The sequence below is a fragment of the Hemitrygon akajei genome, chromosome 27 (assembly GCF_048418815.1).
Source record: "Hemitrygon akajei chromosome 27, sHemAka1.3, whole genome shotgun sequence".
Classification (NCBI taxonomy): domain Eukaryota; kingdom Metazoa; phylum Chordata; class Chondrichthyes; order Myliobatiformes; family Dasyatidae; genus Hemitrygon; species Hemitrygon akajei.
This window is the reverse complement of record NC_133150.1, coordinates 19090561-19107469: the sequence shown is the minus strand read 5'-3', so window position 1 is coordinate 19107469 and position 16909 is coordinate 19090561. Positions and strand designations below refer to the sequence as shown.

Genomic DNA, 16909 nt, shown 5'->3' with positions numbered 1-16909 from the left:
TATTTGTAAAAGTTGAAGCAACACTGTATAGAACTACAGATGAAGCCTTAAAAAGAGCAGGCCACAAGTATCTGATGGGACAATTTCATTGTTGCATGAAATCAAAAATGAATTGTGTCTCACCATATCTCATTGAGTCACACATAAAAATGAAGTGGTTGTCATGTTGTTCATGGGGATTAATTCCTGGTCCTATTTCCAAATAAGATCAACTAACAGATAACACGTTAAACTGAGGGCTCAGCTACCTTCTCAAGTGGATATAAAATATTTCATGTCGCTGTTCAGTTTTGAAATCCTGATTAATGCTCCTGCCTTGAATAACACATGTTCATCTGTTTATTTGAAATGTTAATCGTGTTTTTTCTCACAGATGCTGCCTGACTTTCTGATAGTTTCCAGTAATTTCTGTCTTTGTTACCCAGCGTCAGCAGTATTTTGCTTTTAATCTGAACAAACGCTCATTGACGGTTTGTGCACCTGGCTGCCGTGTTTCCTTGCATAACAGCAGGAACTGTCATTTGCTCCTTTTATTTTTCACTGTGCATCGTAAAGAGTGGCAAAGTTCAAATCTCCGTTGCATCCTTTTCTTTGTAGGCTGAGGCCAATGAAGGAGATGGCAACACCTTCAGAATACATGACCATGGAGGAGTTTGAAGATGAAGTTTGGCTAATCTGGACAGACAAAACTAATGAAGTTCAGGAGAAGAGCATCAGGATGCTTGCTCAAGAGGCAAGAAATGGCAATGTTCATGATCAAAATGTCTTGACTTACTACAGGTAATGAGCAAACAGCTTATTGATAGAAGGGGTATTACTGACTAGTGTAGATCAATCTAATTGCCTGGTATAGATCAATTGTTTTCTTTGTTGTCATTATATTTCAGAACAGTACTTTATAGAGACACGGAGCACTGCAGCACCCTTAGACCTAACCAGGCCATGGCAACCACGGTGCCTACCCAGACAGTACCAACTTCCTGTGTTCAGCTTATGCCATTCTGAACCCTGCCCCTCCATGTACCCATCCAAGTGATGCTTAAATTGTACTGTTATACCTGCCTCAACCACTTCCTCTGGCAGCTCCTTCGATACACTCACCACCCTCTGTGGGGAAAAAGCTGTCTCGCACTTGTGTTTTAAATTTTTCCTTTCTCACTCTAACCTTGTACCTCAGGGTTTTGACTCCTTTAGCCTGGGGAAAAGTCTGCCTTCATCCACTGTATCTATGCTTTTGGTAAGTTTAAGCACTTGCGAAAGATCATCCCTTATTCAGCAGTGGAATGAAATGAAGATGTAACCTGCCTAATCTCTCCTATAACTCAGGCTCACTAGTGCTGGCAGCATCCTCATAGGTCTGCTCTGCACTCTTTCCAATTTAACCACATCTTTCCAATAGCAGATAACCTCCGGCTAGCTGTGACGCACCTATATGCTTGTACTGCTAGGCCCCTCTGTTCTAACACACTCCCTATCCCTTATCTTTCAAAGTAAAATATTATTTTATTTAAATTTTAGAGATACAGGCCCTTCTGGTTCACCGTCCTGCGCCACCTGGCAACCCACCAATTTAACCCTATCCTAATCACAAGACAATTTATAGTGAGCAATTAATCTATGAACGAGTATGTCTTTGGATTGTGGGAAGAATCCAGAGCACTGGAGGAAACCACATGTTCATGGGAAGGATGTACAAACTTCCTTTCAGAGGACGCTGGATTTGAACTCTGAACTCCAATGCCCAAGAAGTAATAGTGTCATGCTAACCATTGCACTACTGCAGAGCTCGAAGTCTGACTGCAGTTTGACTTTGTAAAATGCATCACCTACACTTACATGCATTGAAATCCGTTTGTAAGTTCTCTGCCTACCTTGCTAACTAATCAAGTACTTCCTAATTTCATGTTATCCACAAATTTCCCAATGCAGCCTTATGAATTTGCACCCAAGCCATTTCTTTAAGTAACACATAACAAGGATCTCAATAGTAACCCAAGCAGCACACCAGTAGTCACTGACCTTCCTTCTGAGAAACAACCTTCAATCCCCATTCACTGCAACACACACAAAATGCTGGAGGAACTTAGCAGGCCAGGCCTCTTCCCCTTCCTTTTCAGTTTTCAGTCCCGATGAAGTGTCTCAGACTGAAACTTCGACTGTTTACTCTTTCCCATAAATTCTTCCTGGCCTGCTGAGTTCCTCCAGCATTTTGTGTGTGTTGCTTTGGATTTCCAGCATCTGCAGATTTTCTCATGTTTTCAATCACCACTCTACTCTAAGCTAGTTTTGACTCCACCTAAATAAATTCCCTTAGATTCCGTGGGACCCGACTTTCCAGAAAAGCCTTTTGTAGAGGACCTCATTGAAGGCCTTGCTAAAGTCCAAATAGACAACATCCACTCCCCTATCCACATCTACCCTTTTGGTTACCTCTTCAACTATTCTGAAAGTTTTGGCGAGCATAACTTTCCATGTACGAATCCACACTGACTCCTTATCAGACTGGGTCTGTTCAAATGCTGATACCTCCCTGCATCCATAAAGAGCATTATGTAAAACTGAATAATTAATACTTCCAGTACTCTTGGAAGATGTTGGATCCTAATGTTTTTAATCCAAGGTTTTTTTGTAAGTCAGGAAAGAGGCACAAAACATTTCATAATCATTTTATTAAGCATTAGTACAACAAAGATAATTGAAAAATAGACAGTGACAGGAGAAGAGGCTTGAAGCAGAATGGAGAGATAAGCAAACAGATGGCAAAATTTTGTGGTCAGCTCTTTTTATACCCTGTGCATAAAGAACATTCTATTCAAATCCACAGATCAGAGTCAACTGATTAGATAGCCACTATTCAAATCATGCAGCACCAGAGAAGCTTCCAGAGCTTTCCAGAATCATTACAAATGCAACCACTAGAGGCACACTGAGAAACTACATCAGTGTGGCCACAAGGAAACATACTAAACAGTTTCATGTACAGTATATAAGTGGTTATAAAAATATTAGCAGGCAATTAATTATAAAACTGCAAAGAAAATAATAATAAACCATCTAATCCAACAATTTTCCCTCTCCATTGATTCTAAATCACACATTTAGAATCATTACATCTGAAAATTTGGATGCAGAAAAACTTGTATCTACAATAGCTATAAAATAATCTGAGACTAGCTAAGTTATGGGAAGTATTCATAGGATGATATTATGGTTAGGCAGATTCGTTGGCACACTTGCAGAATTTTGAACTATTCTATTAATGATTGCACTTCAACAAGTAAAAATATTAGATTATGATAAGGCATATCGGAATAAATATTATGGCTCGTCATATTGCGTAGCCCCAACTTCCAAGACTTAAATTAATCTAATCAAGGAAATCCCATCCATCAGATAATGTATTTTATCTGCTGCATTATGAATATGATTAGCCAAACTTATCAGATATATAAGTACAAAACTCATTAACAATAACTGTATATGTTCTCCCCTTAACTGGTAAGAGAAAATCTATTGCCATACAATTTTGAAGAACCATTCCTACCTGCCCCAAGGCTTCATAGGGTCATTGCTTACCCTTTCTAAAGCTGCAGCAACACTTTTAATCTTTCATATATTCTTTTTAACACTGTAAAATGGGGGAAAAGTTGATGCAAAATCATCTTCTGAAATGTTTCATCTGCTTCTAGACTTGGGAGGTAAATGTAAGGTCTGTGCATATCGTGTGGCAGGAAAGGCCTACAGGTACCCTAAATTCAAGATACCAATTGCAAGAGAGGTGTAGGTTCCATTTCTGCTCAACAGGAGCCTTGTTGAATTGCAATATTTTTCTGATAGATATTGTCAATGAAAGTTCCCGAGACATTGCCCCATTTAGAATAATGTAAAGTGTAATTGCATAACCTATGCCCTACTGGAATGGTACGTTCTGAACTCAAGTAAAAGGTAGATGGTAACTTATGAAAAGATACAACAGCTTTGTCATGAATATTAGATATAGAGATATCTCAGGATAAGACATGAATAGGTTCGATATGATATGATACTCTCAATCATGTTGATTATATTTATTTAAATGATCTAGTTTAAGACAGTATGCATGTGGGGGGGAGGAATCATCATATATTTATGTCTCCCTTGGGATTAATAAATCATAATGTCAACATTGCCATTGCTAAAATGTTTAATAAAGAAAGCATACACTTTTTCTGGATCTGCAGGAATGCGGATATTTTGAAGTGTGTGGTATACTGTATATTGACATACCTGACAGTTAGAGGCGTTAACAGTATCAACAAATTTCTCTCAAGCATGCATTATGAGTCATCTCAATTGGCACATTGTGAGTAGGAAATACTGGAAATTATGTGTGTGTGGCATCCGTTAGTCTCGTGAGACCATGGATCTGTGCCCTCTCCAGGGCGCAGGCCTGGGCAAGGTTGTATGGAAGACTGGCAGTTGCCCAAGCAGTGAGTCTCCCCTGTCCACGACACTGATGTTGTCCAAGGGAAGGACAAGGGCAGTTACAGCTTGGCACCGGTGTCGTCGCAGGAGTTGCCAGAACGAGGTTGAAGGCAACATCAGACTGCCTTAGGGACGCCAGCTCCAGATTTGTCCTCAGGATTTACTCCCAAAGCCCTTTCCATGAGTGGGTATGGCCGCAAGGCAGCAGAGGTTTGAAATCAGAGTTTTCCCTCTCTTAGATGGACTGCCTTCCCAGGCTGACAAGCTCCATCTACCCGAAATATATAACCAATATTTGGCAAATATATAACAACAAATAATAATATTAGAATAAATTTCATGATGTCCCGTAGTTGTGGACTTGCTTGATGTCTTCTGGCTGGTTAGTGATTTGCTCACTGTAGCCCAGCAGAATGGGCACTGTGTCAGTGGTTACTAGCACATTAACCGCAGTGCTTGTTGTCCTCGACAGGTACTGCGGTAGCTCGCTTGCAGTGGCTGGCACATGTCACTTACTTTTACCTTCTACTTCCACTGCTGAGTTGGTAATTAATACCAGTTGATTAGGACCTTCCCATCCAGCTCCCAATGGTTCCTTATGTGGTTTCTTAATTGGGGCCCACTCATCTGGAATCAGAGTGTATCCTCCTGTTGAATCACTCCAAGAGGCATAAACCTGTTGAAAAGCAGATTGTACAGCTTGAGTTAATTTCACACAATCGTTCACTAGACTGTCTGCCATAATGTGTATATCAGCCTCTCTGAGATTGAAGGTCCTGTGGTGACACAGGACACCCTTATACCACCTCAAATGGACGTAGTTTAGTTTTCTTGTTTGGGTTTGGGTTTATTCTGATGCTAGATAAGACCACTAGAAGAGCAGTAGGCTATGGAACATCTTCCTCCTGATACTTAGTCATTACTTGATAGCTCCATTCATCTGTTCGTAGTATCTTTCAAACGTTTGTTGAGCTTGTGCCCTGAACTTTAGATTTCACCACCATTGGAAGAACCTGACAATCATTTTTTGGCATTCCGTTGTGTCCGAGAGAAGGTATCTGCTGTGCCAGATAAGGAATCAATGTAGTTGGAACTACCAGTTTATGATTATTGCCATATCACCATACACCATCACTGTATAACTTCTCACCATTCTCCATCCAGAACCAGAAGCATTGACTTACATCTCTCGAATATCTTGTATGTTTGACTGTGATACAGATTCCAACTTAATTTTCTTAATTCCAGTTGTGAAGTTCACTGGATATGTTCTTGGTATTTCTTTTACCCCTTCCCATGCTGCCCTTTTTACAATTTTACCTGCGAATGCATTTCCACAGCTTTCCATTGCAGTCACTTTGGAGGCAGTTGTGCAACATGCATGAATTCTTGTCCTAGTTGACCGTTCTTGATTGGAAGAAATTCTCTTTGTTTCCATAAGTTTTCAAAATCATGAATAACTCTAAAAGCATATCAAGAATCAGTGTAGATAATAGCAGATCTTCCTTTGGTCAGCTTACAGCATATATGTCAAACTCAAGGCCCGCGGGACAAATCCGGCCCGCGGTGGAATTATCTTTGGCCCGCGAGATAATATCTAATTACTATTAAAGCTGGCCCCAGTAATCGAAGTGCCTATGGCGTATGATATGGCTAATGCTGAGTTTATTCAGGTACCAGGTTTTCAGGGTTTTTAGTGTTTATTCGGCAGTCTTGCTCGGCAGTCTTCTTCATAAGAAACGGGATTTGTAAAGTGAAACACTTTGTAGTTATAGCAGAGACTGAGACACATGAGAGCAGGCTGAAAAAACGGAGGCAACGAAAGCTGCGTTCGCACGCGTCCGACTGATCTGGCCCGCATGAAGCTGCATTTTGCTCAATCCGGCCCGTGACCTAAAATGAGTTTGACACCCCTGGCTTACAGGCTTGAGTCAGAGCTTTTAGTTCTTCCTGTTGCACATAGGTACCAGGAGCCATTTGGATTCTTCTCTCAATCATCAAGAAGCCATCATAAAGAGGTCATGTCACTGGAAGCGTCACTAGCAGAATCACTGGTAGGAATGCCCACTGGTCTGGCAGAAATACCCACTTGAGTTCTCTACTTGACTTGGTGAAATTGACTCAGTCTGCTTCGAAGCTCCATACACAACACTTAAATTTGATTATCATGTTGTTCTTTCACTCGTTTGGCCTATGCCTACTGTATTTGTAGTTTATCCCAAGTTTATTCGTGTTCCTTTCCCAATTGATTAATAAAACTCTTTACTTGCCCATTAACTTTTTCATTCACTCCCACACTTGAACAAACCGACCACGTGTTTTTATCAAACCAACTGACCATGTGTTTTTATCTTTAACTCACACGTTCCAAGTTTTGATTTCCCTCAGGCAACCTCTGGATCTTATCACATGCTTTCTTAGTAAGCTTAACATTGTTGGTATTTTTCATCTGGATTTTTTATCATTAATCTTATCAAACAGAGATATTTTATTCCTGCAAGAGCTCGTAGTGGGTCTCCTGACTTTAGCCATCATTTAGTTTTGATCCCTATTTGCATATACTTTTTTATTACTTTGATTATTTTTGTGATCCCGAAATATCAATAGATTGCAACTGAAATTTTAATAAGTTGTTCTGCTACCCAAAATTTTCTCACGTACTCCATTGGTTTGCAGGGACAGTATCATGCTCCACAGTTTGTATGTATTTAATTTTTCATACTCCACTGGCTTCTACGTGTCTCCACCACTTGCACATATTTAATTAGTGCTCCATCAACTTGTGTATTCAATTAGCACTCAATGAGCATGCGTATTTAAATTTTGCAGGTTTGTATTTTTTCAAAATAGCAATGTAGTAGTTCCTCACTCCTACTTTTATCTTATGATGTATTGAAGTCAAATCTAAAGTTTCTCCCAGACAATTTGGAATTAGAAATGAAGCTGTTACCTCCTGTTTAGTTTAGGTGCCAAAAATGTTCAACTTTGGCTATGATTCTTCCAAGTCTTTAAATCTTCACAACAGTTTTTGCTGATGACACCAAATTGTTGGATTTTGATGTTTGTAATCCCAGTTTGTTTTGGAAGTCAGGAAAGAGGCACAAAACTTGTTACTTCATGACTCAAATAATGCAGCACCAGAGAAGCTTCCAGAGCTTTAAGCTAAATGTTGCTTTTTAGGAAGTTGTTCTGATGTCCAGATCAAGTCTCATTATATTTATTTAGCCCTAGAATGGACTTTCGTGGCAGTACTTGTTGTTATAGAGTGGTAGTTGGTAGTAATATGTTATGGGAAAATATGATTTCTTTCTTGAAAAATTAGAATTATCTTTGTTTGCATTGATCCAGCAACACCTTTTAGTGGTAGATGCAGTGTTGTTGCAGTTTAGTTTCACAATAAAATTACTAGATCCAGCTATAGTTTAGGTCTTGTCAGGATTTCAGTAACGTGGTCAATACAGAATTTATTGGTAGTCAAATATAATTGTAAAGATATTTTAGATGTTCTTACTTATCAACATATTTTGACAACCAAAAACTCTTGTAGACCAATGTAGAAGCATAAAGAACTACAGCACAGAAATAAGCCCTTCGGCCCATCTAGTCCATGCTGATTTGCTATTCTGTCTCCTCCCTTTGACCCACATCAGCATCATAGCCCCTATACCCCTGTCATCTACTATATGTTCGAAGTTCAACATAAATTTATGTCACCATATTATTACCTTGGGACTCATTTCCTTGCAGTCATTCACAGTAGAATAAAAAATACAATATAATGTAGAAAAAGGTTTCCTTCCCTAAGATGCATTAGCTGATCTTCCTTTTAATGCAGTAGCTTCCAAGAGTGTTTATTGAATTCCTTTTCACATTTTACTACAAAAGTTTGAACTTATGGCCTTGATCTGTAACTTGTGCACTGCGACCAGTAGAACTATATTTATAGCACACGGGGAACCAAATTTCTCATCATATCTGTGTCAATTATTTGTGACTGCAATCCAGAACTACTCCTGCTTTCTCTTCAAACTGTCTATTCTTATTAAAATATTTATTCCCTTTCTCTTCATGTGTAATTTGCCATTGCTTCTGGATCTAGCCTTAAAGGCAACGTGGTCTTTGCCATAGTTACTCTGTCTGCAATTAAAATTCAGATATAAACTACTTCATATTTTAGCACCTAATTGCCTTTATTTTATTCATATGAGAACTCTTCTGCACTGACAAAGGTGCCATCATGCATATGAGATGGATGTAAATTAATCCATTCACAGTTTCGGAGAAGAGGAATTAATGCCAGTGACATGGCCAATGCTCATGACTCAGTCACCTAGAACAGACATATTGACATATGAATCTTGTTAAAGTTAAAGTCTGTCCCGAGCCTTATAGGCTCATCAGGCCTGTGCTTATGCCGGTGTCCATGGAGTGAAGTGACTGAGAGTACGAGTCTCCCCCCCCCCCCCACCCCCCCCACATCCGGATAGGATGCCAGCATTTTGCTGGTACCCATTTTCAGGTGTGTGGACTGAGCAATATGTGGTTAAGTGCCTTGCTCAAGGACACAACTGGGGCTTGAACTCATGACCTTCAGATCGCTACTCCAACGCCTTAACCACTTGGCCACATGTCACATATTAATCTTGATGTGAACAATATTATTGGCATGTTTCTAAAATTATAGCAGTGAGTATTCTCCTTTGGACTTTGGGGCATAGAGCTCTTAACTCTATTACTCAAATACAATGCTTCTTTGTAAGTTTCCCATCTCTGACGTATTTCCAGTGCAGCTACAGTGTATTCTGTCTATTATTTCCTTCTCCTTTCTTTAAGCAGAATGACACTGTTTACAACAAAGAAGAGTTACTGTAATTATGTAAAGAGTACAGATTCTCTGTGAACAATCACAAGTAATTTTCTGGTGGACATACCCTATGAATGTAAAGCTCCCTCTAGCTGAATAATGTTTGCCAGTCTTACAGTGAGAGGCTATTGGCTGATGTGGAGAAAATGGAAGCGGATAGTAAAAGAAGGTGCTCAAGAATCCAGGGTTCATTTCTGGCCCTGTGTGATCTCTATGTATGCACGTCCTCCCTGGGACTGTGTGACTTCCATCCAGGTGCTTCAGTGTCCTCCCACATTCCAAAGTTGGTGTTGGTAGGATAAATGGTTCCTGTAAATTCTCTTTAATGTTGGAAAATGGCGAACTATATTGAATGAGAATTGATGGAGGGGTTGAGAAATAAACAGAATAGATGGGGTTATTTTGCTGGGAATCAGTCTGCACCTGCGGGGCTACAACACCTCCTGTGTTACAATGTGCAAGTACTTTGCAACATGCTGGAGGAGGTTGTTAGAAGATTCCTCAAATCATATGTTTGATATATCACAACATTTCTTTTTCAGGTATCAGCTGAAGCTCTTTGCAATGATTTGTCTGGATCGTCAGTATTTGGCGATTGGTGAAATTTCCAAGCAGCTGAGTGTGGAACTGATATATCTGTGCATGGCTGATGAACTGTTGCCTTACGATATACGGGCTTCATTTTGCAATCTAATGTTACATGTGCACGTCATCAGGGACCCTCAGGAGCTGGTAACGCCAGTAAAATTAGCTCGGCTGTGGACTGAGATTCCAACATCAATCAATATCAAAGAGTAAGACTTTTTTTTGTTATTCCACCAGAATTAGTTCAAGTAGATAAGACCAGAGTATAGTACAATGCAGGAAGAGGTCTGATAACCTATGATGCTCTGCCATTCTAATTAAGCTAATGGTGTCTCATTAACATGATTCTTTCTGCTGTGGTCCATATCCCTCATCCCTGTATGTTCATGTGGCTGGCTAAGAGCCCCGTTAACACCTCTATCTCCGCATCATCCGTGACAAAGCATTCCAGGTAACCCAACACTTCGTCTTTTTTTTAAAAAGGTAGCACAATAGCGTAGCAGTTACCATAACGCTTTACAGCGCCAGTAATCAGAAGATCGGGGTTCAATTCCTGCTATTTCTGTAGAGAATTTGTATATTCTACCCATGACCTCATGGATCTTTTCCAGGCACTCCCATGTTAAAAATGTATGGGTTAGAGTTTGTAAGTTTGGGCATGTGATGTTGGTGCTGGAAGCATCGTGATATTTGTGGGTTGCCTCCAGCACAAACTTTTCAATGGGAAATAAAAAAGGCATGTAATAAGAGCAATGTTATGATAGTCATGGGGGATTTCAATATGCAGGTTGATTGGGAAAATCAGGTTGGTGCTGAATTTGAAGAGAGGGAAATTGTAGAATGCCTACGAGGTAGCTTTTCTGAGCAGCTTGTAGTTGAGCCCACTAGGGGAAATGCAATTCTGGATTGAGCACTGTGTAACGAACCAGATTAGATTAAGGAGCTTAAGATAAAGGAGCCCTTAGGAGGCAGTGATCACAAACAGCAGAGGTCCCAGTAGGAATACCTGCAGAACACCATTAGTTATGGATCTCCAGCCAGAATAAGACCCATCAGGAACTCGTCTGTGTTTTCTATGGGCCAGCCAATTCTGATCTGAAGCAGCCAAGTCTCTGTGGATCCCATGCATCTTAATCTTCTAGATGAGCCTTCTAAAAGAAAATAGAATGAACTGGAATTAAACCAGGCAGTTAAGTATCAAATTAAGAAGTGCATCCAGCTGCAGCTTCTAATATTCCGCATTAAGAAATTGGAGCTGGAGCTGAATGAACTCCGGATCATTCAGGGGGCTGAGGGGGTGATAGATAGGACATATATAGAGGTAGTTACACCCAAGGTGCAGGAGACAGGAAACTCGATGACAGTCAGACAGTCGGGAAAGGGAAAGGGGTTAAACAGCCAGTGCAGAGTTCTCCTGTGGCCATCCCCCTCAATAATTGGTATACAACTTTGGATACTGTTGCGGGAGGAATGACCTAGCAGAGGAAAGTCACAGCGGTCACGTCTCTGGCACTGGGGGCACAGATGCTACACTTGGAAGGGAAGGTGGGGGGGAGGAAAAGGCACATTGTGGTGATAGGGGATTCATTATTTAGGGGAACAGAAAGGAGGTTCTGCAGATGAAAATGAGATTCCCAGATGGTATGTTGCCTCCTTGGTGTCAGGGTCAGGGACATCTCATTTTGAGTCCTCAGCATTCTTAAGTGGGAAGGTGAGCAGCCAGGGGTCATGGACCATGCAGGTACCAATGACATAGGCAGGAAGAGAGATGAGGTTCTGCAAAGTGAATTCAGGAAGTTAGGTGCTGAATTAAAGGGGAGGGCCTCTGGGGTTGTGATCTCAGGATTGCTACCCATGCCACATGCTCTTGAGGCCAGAAGTAGGAAGATCATACAATTGAACACATGGCTAAGGAGTTGGTGTAGGAGGGAGGGCGTCAGATTTTTGGATCATTGGGCTGTCATCCAGGGAATGTGGAACCTATACAGAAGGGACGGTTTGCATCTGAACTGGAAGGGGGAAATAATATCCCAGCATGAAGGTTTGTTAGTGCTGCACAGAGAGGGGTGGAAGTTTAAATTAGAGTTGCAAGGGATAAGAACCAGAGAGCTAGAACAGAGAGCAGAGAGGCTGTGGACACATGTTGTTAAGGCATCGGAAAAAGTCAAGAATGGAAGGGCTGAGCATGGTGGATCTAATATCCTGAGCTTCGTATAGTTCAATGCAATGAGTATTGTAGGAAAGGCAGCTGAGCTCAGGACAAAGATCAACACCTGGAACTATGATATTGAAGCCATTAGTGAGACTTGGTTGCAGGAGGGGCAGGACTGGCAGCTCAATACTCTGGGGTTCCATTGTTTTAGACACGACAGAGCAGGAGGGAATTGAGAGGGGGTAGTGATACTAGTCAGGGAAATTGTCATGGCAGTGTTCAGTCAGGACAGACTGTAGAGCTCATCTAGCGGCTAGAACTGAGGAATAAGAGAGGTGTGATCACATTAACAGGGCTATTTTACAGACCTCCCAACAGTCCGAGGGATTTGGATGAACAAATTTGTTGAGAGAGCGCCTGTCATGGTTCCGGTTGGCCGTTCCCCTTTAATACTTCTTTCTCCCTGATTATGCCCCAATTTCAGTCAATTGCTGCTAGATACCCAATTACCATACATCTGGCTTTCATCAGAGACTGAGAAATAAATATGATGGCGACTCTATCACAGTTTGCCAGTTCGTTGGTCAATTCTCGTGTGATACTTTGTTCCCTGTTCTGATTAGAACCGGTAGCTCTAAGTTCCGCTGTGGTTTCTAGAGAGTCCCTGTGAATCCCGTCTCCTTGTCAAGATCCCTCTAGTTTCCTGCCTCTATGCCAGCCTCCCCAACTGAGTCGACGTGCCAATATCCTGCACTTGGGTTCTCCTCTGTCGCCCCCGTGTAACAGCGCCGACCTTATACGAAAACGTAAGGTTGTTATAATAGGTGATTTTAACTTTCTGCATATTGACTGGGACTGCCATTCTGTTAAGGGACAAGATGGGATAGAGTTTGTCAGATGCATTCAGGGAAGTTACCTTAATAAGTGCTTAGAAGTCCCGACGAGTGAGTGCGTGATAATTGATCTGCAGTTAGGGAGTGAGACAGGGCAGGTGACAGAGATTGTGTAGGGGAACACTTTCGATCTAGTAATCATAATACCATTGGTTTTAAAGTAAATATGCAGAAAGATAGGTTTGATACATGGGTTGAGATTTAAGTTGGAGAAAGACCAATTTTGATGGTATGAGGAAGGATTTGGCAAGTGCGGATTGGGACAGGATAGAAGGTGTACTTTATAAGTGCATTCTACAGATATTTAAGGGCAAGCTTAGGATGGTAATCCATGCATGGAGCCAAAAGAGATTGGGGAGATCTTAAATGAGTTTTTTGCATTTATATTTACTCAGGGGACAGACACCAAGTCCATAGAAGTGAGGCAAAGCAGCATCAACTTCATGGACCCTATACAGGTTACAGAGGAGGAGGTTTTGCTATCTTGAGGCAAATTAGGTTGGATAATTCCCCAGGGCCTGACAAGGTGTTATTTGGACCATTTGGGAGGCAAGTGCAGAAGTTGTCAGGGCCCTAACAGAGATATTTAAATCATCCTTAGCACAGGTGAGGTACTGGAGGATTGGAGGATAGCTAATGTTGTTCTGTTGTTTAAGAAAGGCTCTAAAAATAAACCAGGAAATTATAGGCTAGTGAGCCTGACATCATATTAGGAAAGTTATTGAAGGTTCTCAAAGGAACCAGATATATGAATATTTGGGTAGTCAGTATGGCTTCATGAGTGGTACGTTCGCGTCTAACCAACCATATAGAGTATTTTGAGGAAGTAACCAGGAAAGGTGATGAAGGCAAGGCAGTGGATGTTGTCTACATTGACTTTAGCAAGGCGTCTGACAAGATCCTGCATGGGAATTTGGTCAAAAAGGTTCAGTCGCTCAGCATTCAAGATGAAGTAGTAAAGTGGATTATACATTGGCTTTGTGGGAGAAGCGAGAGAGTGGTAGTAGATGGTCGTTCTTCTGACTGGAGGCCTGCCACAGGGATCATTGCTGGGTCTGTTGTTGTTTGTCATCTATATCGATGATCTGGATGATAATGTGGTTAGCTGGATCGGCAAATTTGAAGATGACACCAGGATTAGTGGTTTAGTGGACAGTGAGGAAAACTATCATGGCTTGTAGCTAAATCTGGACCAGCTGGAAAAATGGACTGAAAAATGGCAGGTGGGGTTTAATGCAGGCAAGTGGAAGGTGTTGCACTTCATAGGACCAACTAGGGGTAGGTCTTACCCAGTGAACGGTAGGTCATTGAGCATGGTAGAACTCAGGGATCTGGAAATACAAGTCCTGCGTTATAAGGAAAGATTGAATAGATTAGAACTTTATTCCTTGGAACGTAGAAGACTGAGGGGAGATTGATAGAGGTTTACAAAATAATAAGGGGTATTGATAGAGTGAATACAAGCAAGCTTCTTGCACTGAGGTTAGGTGGGACTACAACTGAAGGTCATGGGTTAAGGATGAAAAGTGAGAAGTTTAAGGGGAACATGAGGGGAAACTTCTTCACTCAGAGGGTTGTGAGAGTGTGGGGCAAGCTGCCAGTGCAGGTGGTGCGTGCGAGCTTGATTTCAATGTTTAAGAGAAGTTTGGATAAGTTAATGGATGGTAGGGGTATGAAGGGATGCAGTCCCGGTGCAAGTCGATGGGAGTAGACAGCTTAAATGGTTTCAGCATGGACTAGATAGGCTGAAGAGCCTGTTTCTGTGCTGTACTTCTCTATGACTTTATGCTGATAAGAGAAAAGTTGATTTAAAAGAAACTAATTTTATTTTGTAGTTATGATTCAAATTTGAATGGCTCACGGGATGACAAGAAGAACAAATTCACTAATACGATGGTATTTATGGAAGAATACCTCAATGTTGTGGTGAATGAGCCACTTCCATTTTCAGATGATGAGAAGAATAAACTCACATATGAGGTAATTTTTTTTGTTCCCCTCCTTGTGATTACTTATAATTCCGACTTAGTGTAAGTAATCCTGACAATCTATTGAAATCTTCAGTGCTACTTACACCAAAGGCTATTATTTTTCAATACATTTTCTACAGCTGACACATCATCTCTCAGCATGACCATGCTGAAGATCAATATTCTTTAAGCAGCCGCTCTATTCTTCAATGACTAGTTACATATATACACATTGTCATTAATACTAGGTACAGTAGATAAAATCTAGTTACTCAGCTGTGCATAGCTAACTCAACCTGCTGTGGAATTCTCTCCATATTTCTTCTACTTTCCCTTGTCTTTCACGTTGAAAAATTGCTTGTATCTGATTATTTAGCCTTCCAGTCACTTACCTCTCAAACTTCATGCTGTTCTTTTCTGCTTTAATGTATTAAATTTATTTCTCACTCCTCTCCTCCTTTGGTGTACTCACCATGCCAGAGAGATAAAATTATTGGTGCAAACTCAAGGTCCCCTGCATGTCTTTGTTTCATCATAGGCCTGTCATTTGGATAGTTAGCATAACAGGTAAAAGTTTGTTATTTCCGGCTGGTATATGTAAATTCCGTATGTATATGACCTGATGTATTTATTTAGGATATAGCATGAGGAAAAGAACATAAAGACATAGGAGAAGAAGTAGACAACTTGCTGCCTTAAGCCTGCCAACTATTCAATACGATTGCAACTCATCTATGCTGGCCTCATCTTCTATTCTGTGTTAGATCTCTATAGCCCTGCAAAAAATATTGACAGTTGTCAAAATCATGGTCTGCCTGTTGTGAACGCCAGTAAGGATGATGAATGTGCTCAATGTGTATTTGGAAAACATGTAGAGCTATTAAATACCGAAGTTGATTACTCTTTCGCAGTCAGCATAGAGGCCTGTGTTGGAGCATGATTGGTCAATTGTTTGCAATGCCTGCCAGCAAGTTTGAGACTTGTGTTCACAAAGAAGGACCAGACTTCCTGTCACTTCCGATGATGAATTTTGGCAGTCAGGAATGGAACACTTCCCTACAAGTTCCAGTTGTTTGTTTTAAAATTAATAAGGAAGTAGGTCAAAGTGTGTTCCGCATTGAGTAATAAGCAAAAACTGATGAAGCTGTGGTTGTAAGGAAATAACTTATAAACTGCTAATTGTGTAGCTCCCTGGTCTAAAGTTCCAAAAACACACTGTCTTGGCCAATCAAGCAGAATGATTTCATCTCAGCTATTACATACTGAAAGAATCCCTGTTTCTAGAACACCCTGATGATCTTTGACCGCTTGCTGCCTTCAAAGAATTTGGAATTCCTTCTAAATTTGTCCAATGATTATAGAACAAATGAAATAATTTAAAAGGATTTAAGTAATTAAATAAACTTATGTTAAAAATGCATGTAAGCAAACTATAAATATTACATGGAAAAAGGGAAAAAAAAAGCTATACTTCTCCACTTACCTTTTCATTCATATGATAGGGTCACTCTCCAGATGCCAGCCATATGCTGAGTGAATTCAGATTCTCAGCTTATCATCCTTTGCTCTGTGTTGGTCTTATTGAAAAGTCCAATGGCAGAGCTAGAATTCATAAGGTTCATACAGCATGAAACAGGCCCTTAGGTCCAACTGGTCTTTACTGACCAAGATACTTGTCTAAACTAATCCTAAATACTGGTGTTTGGCCTGTATCCCACTGAACCTCTCCTATCTGTATACCTGCCAAAGTATTTTTAAAATGTTGCTAATGTACCAGTCTCAACACTTTCCTTTGACCATTCATTCCAAATATTGACCACTGCCCTGGGTGAAATTGTGGCACCTCAGATTCCTATTAAACCTTTCCCCCTTAACCTTTAACATTTGCTCTCTAGATCTTGATGATTCCCAAACTCTGGGTAAAAGACTCTGCATTTATCCTATCAATGTCCCTCATAATTTTATGACCTCCATAAGAACA

General features: G+C 40.7%; 1 protein-coding gene across 3 annotated transcripts in view; it reads left to right on the top strand.

Moving 5' to 3' along the window:
- Positions 1–16909, top strand: part of itpr3 (inositol 1,4,5-trisphosphate receptor, type 3) — a 310863-nt gene that overhangs the window by 186038 nt on the left and 107916 nt on the right. For all 3 annotated transcript variants that reach the window (XM_073030432.1, XM_073030433.1, XM_073030431.1), the window contains exons 18-20: positions 598–780; positions 9871–10122; positions 14794–14938. In XM_073030432.1, coding sequence (XP_072886533.1) covers positions 598–780; positions 9871–10122; positions 14794–14938 — 580 coding nt within the window. The remainder of the gene's footprint in view (positions 1–597; positions 781–9870; positions 10123–14793; positions 14939–16909) is intronic.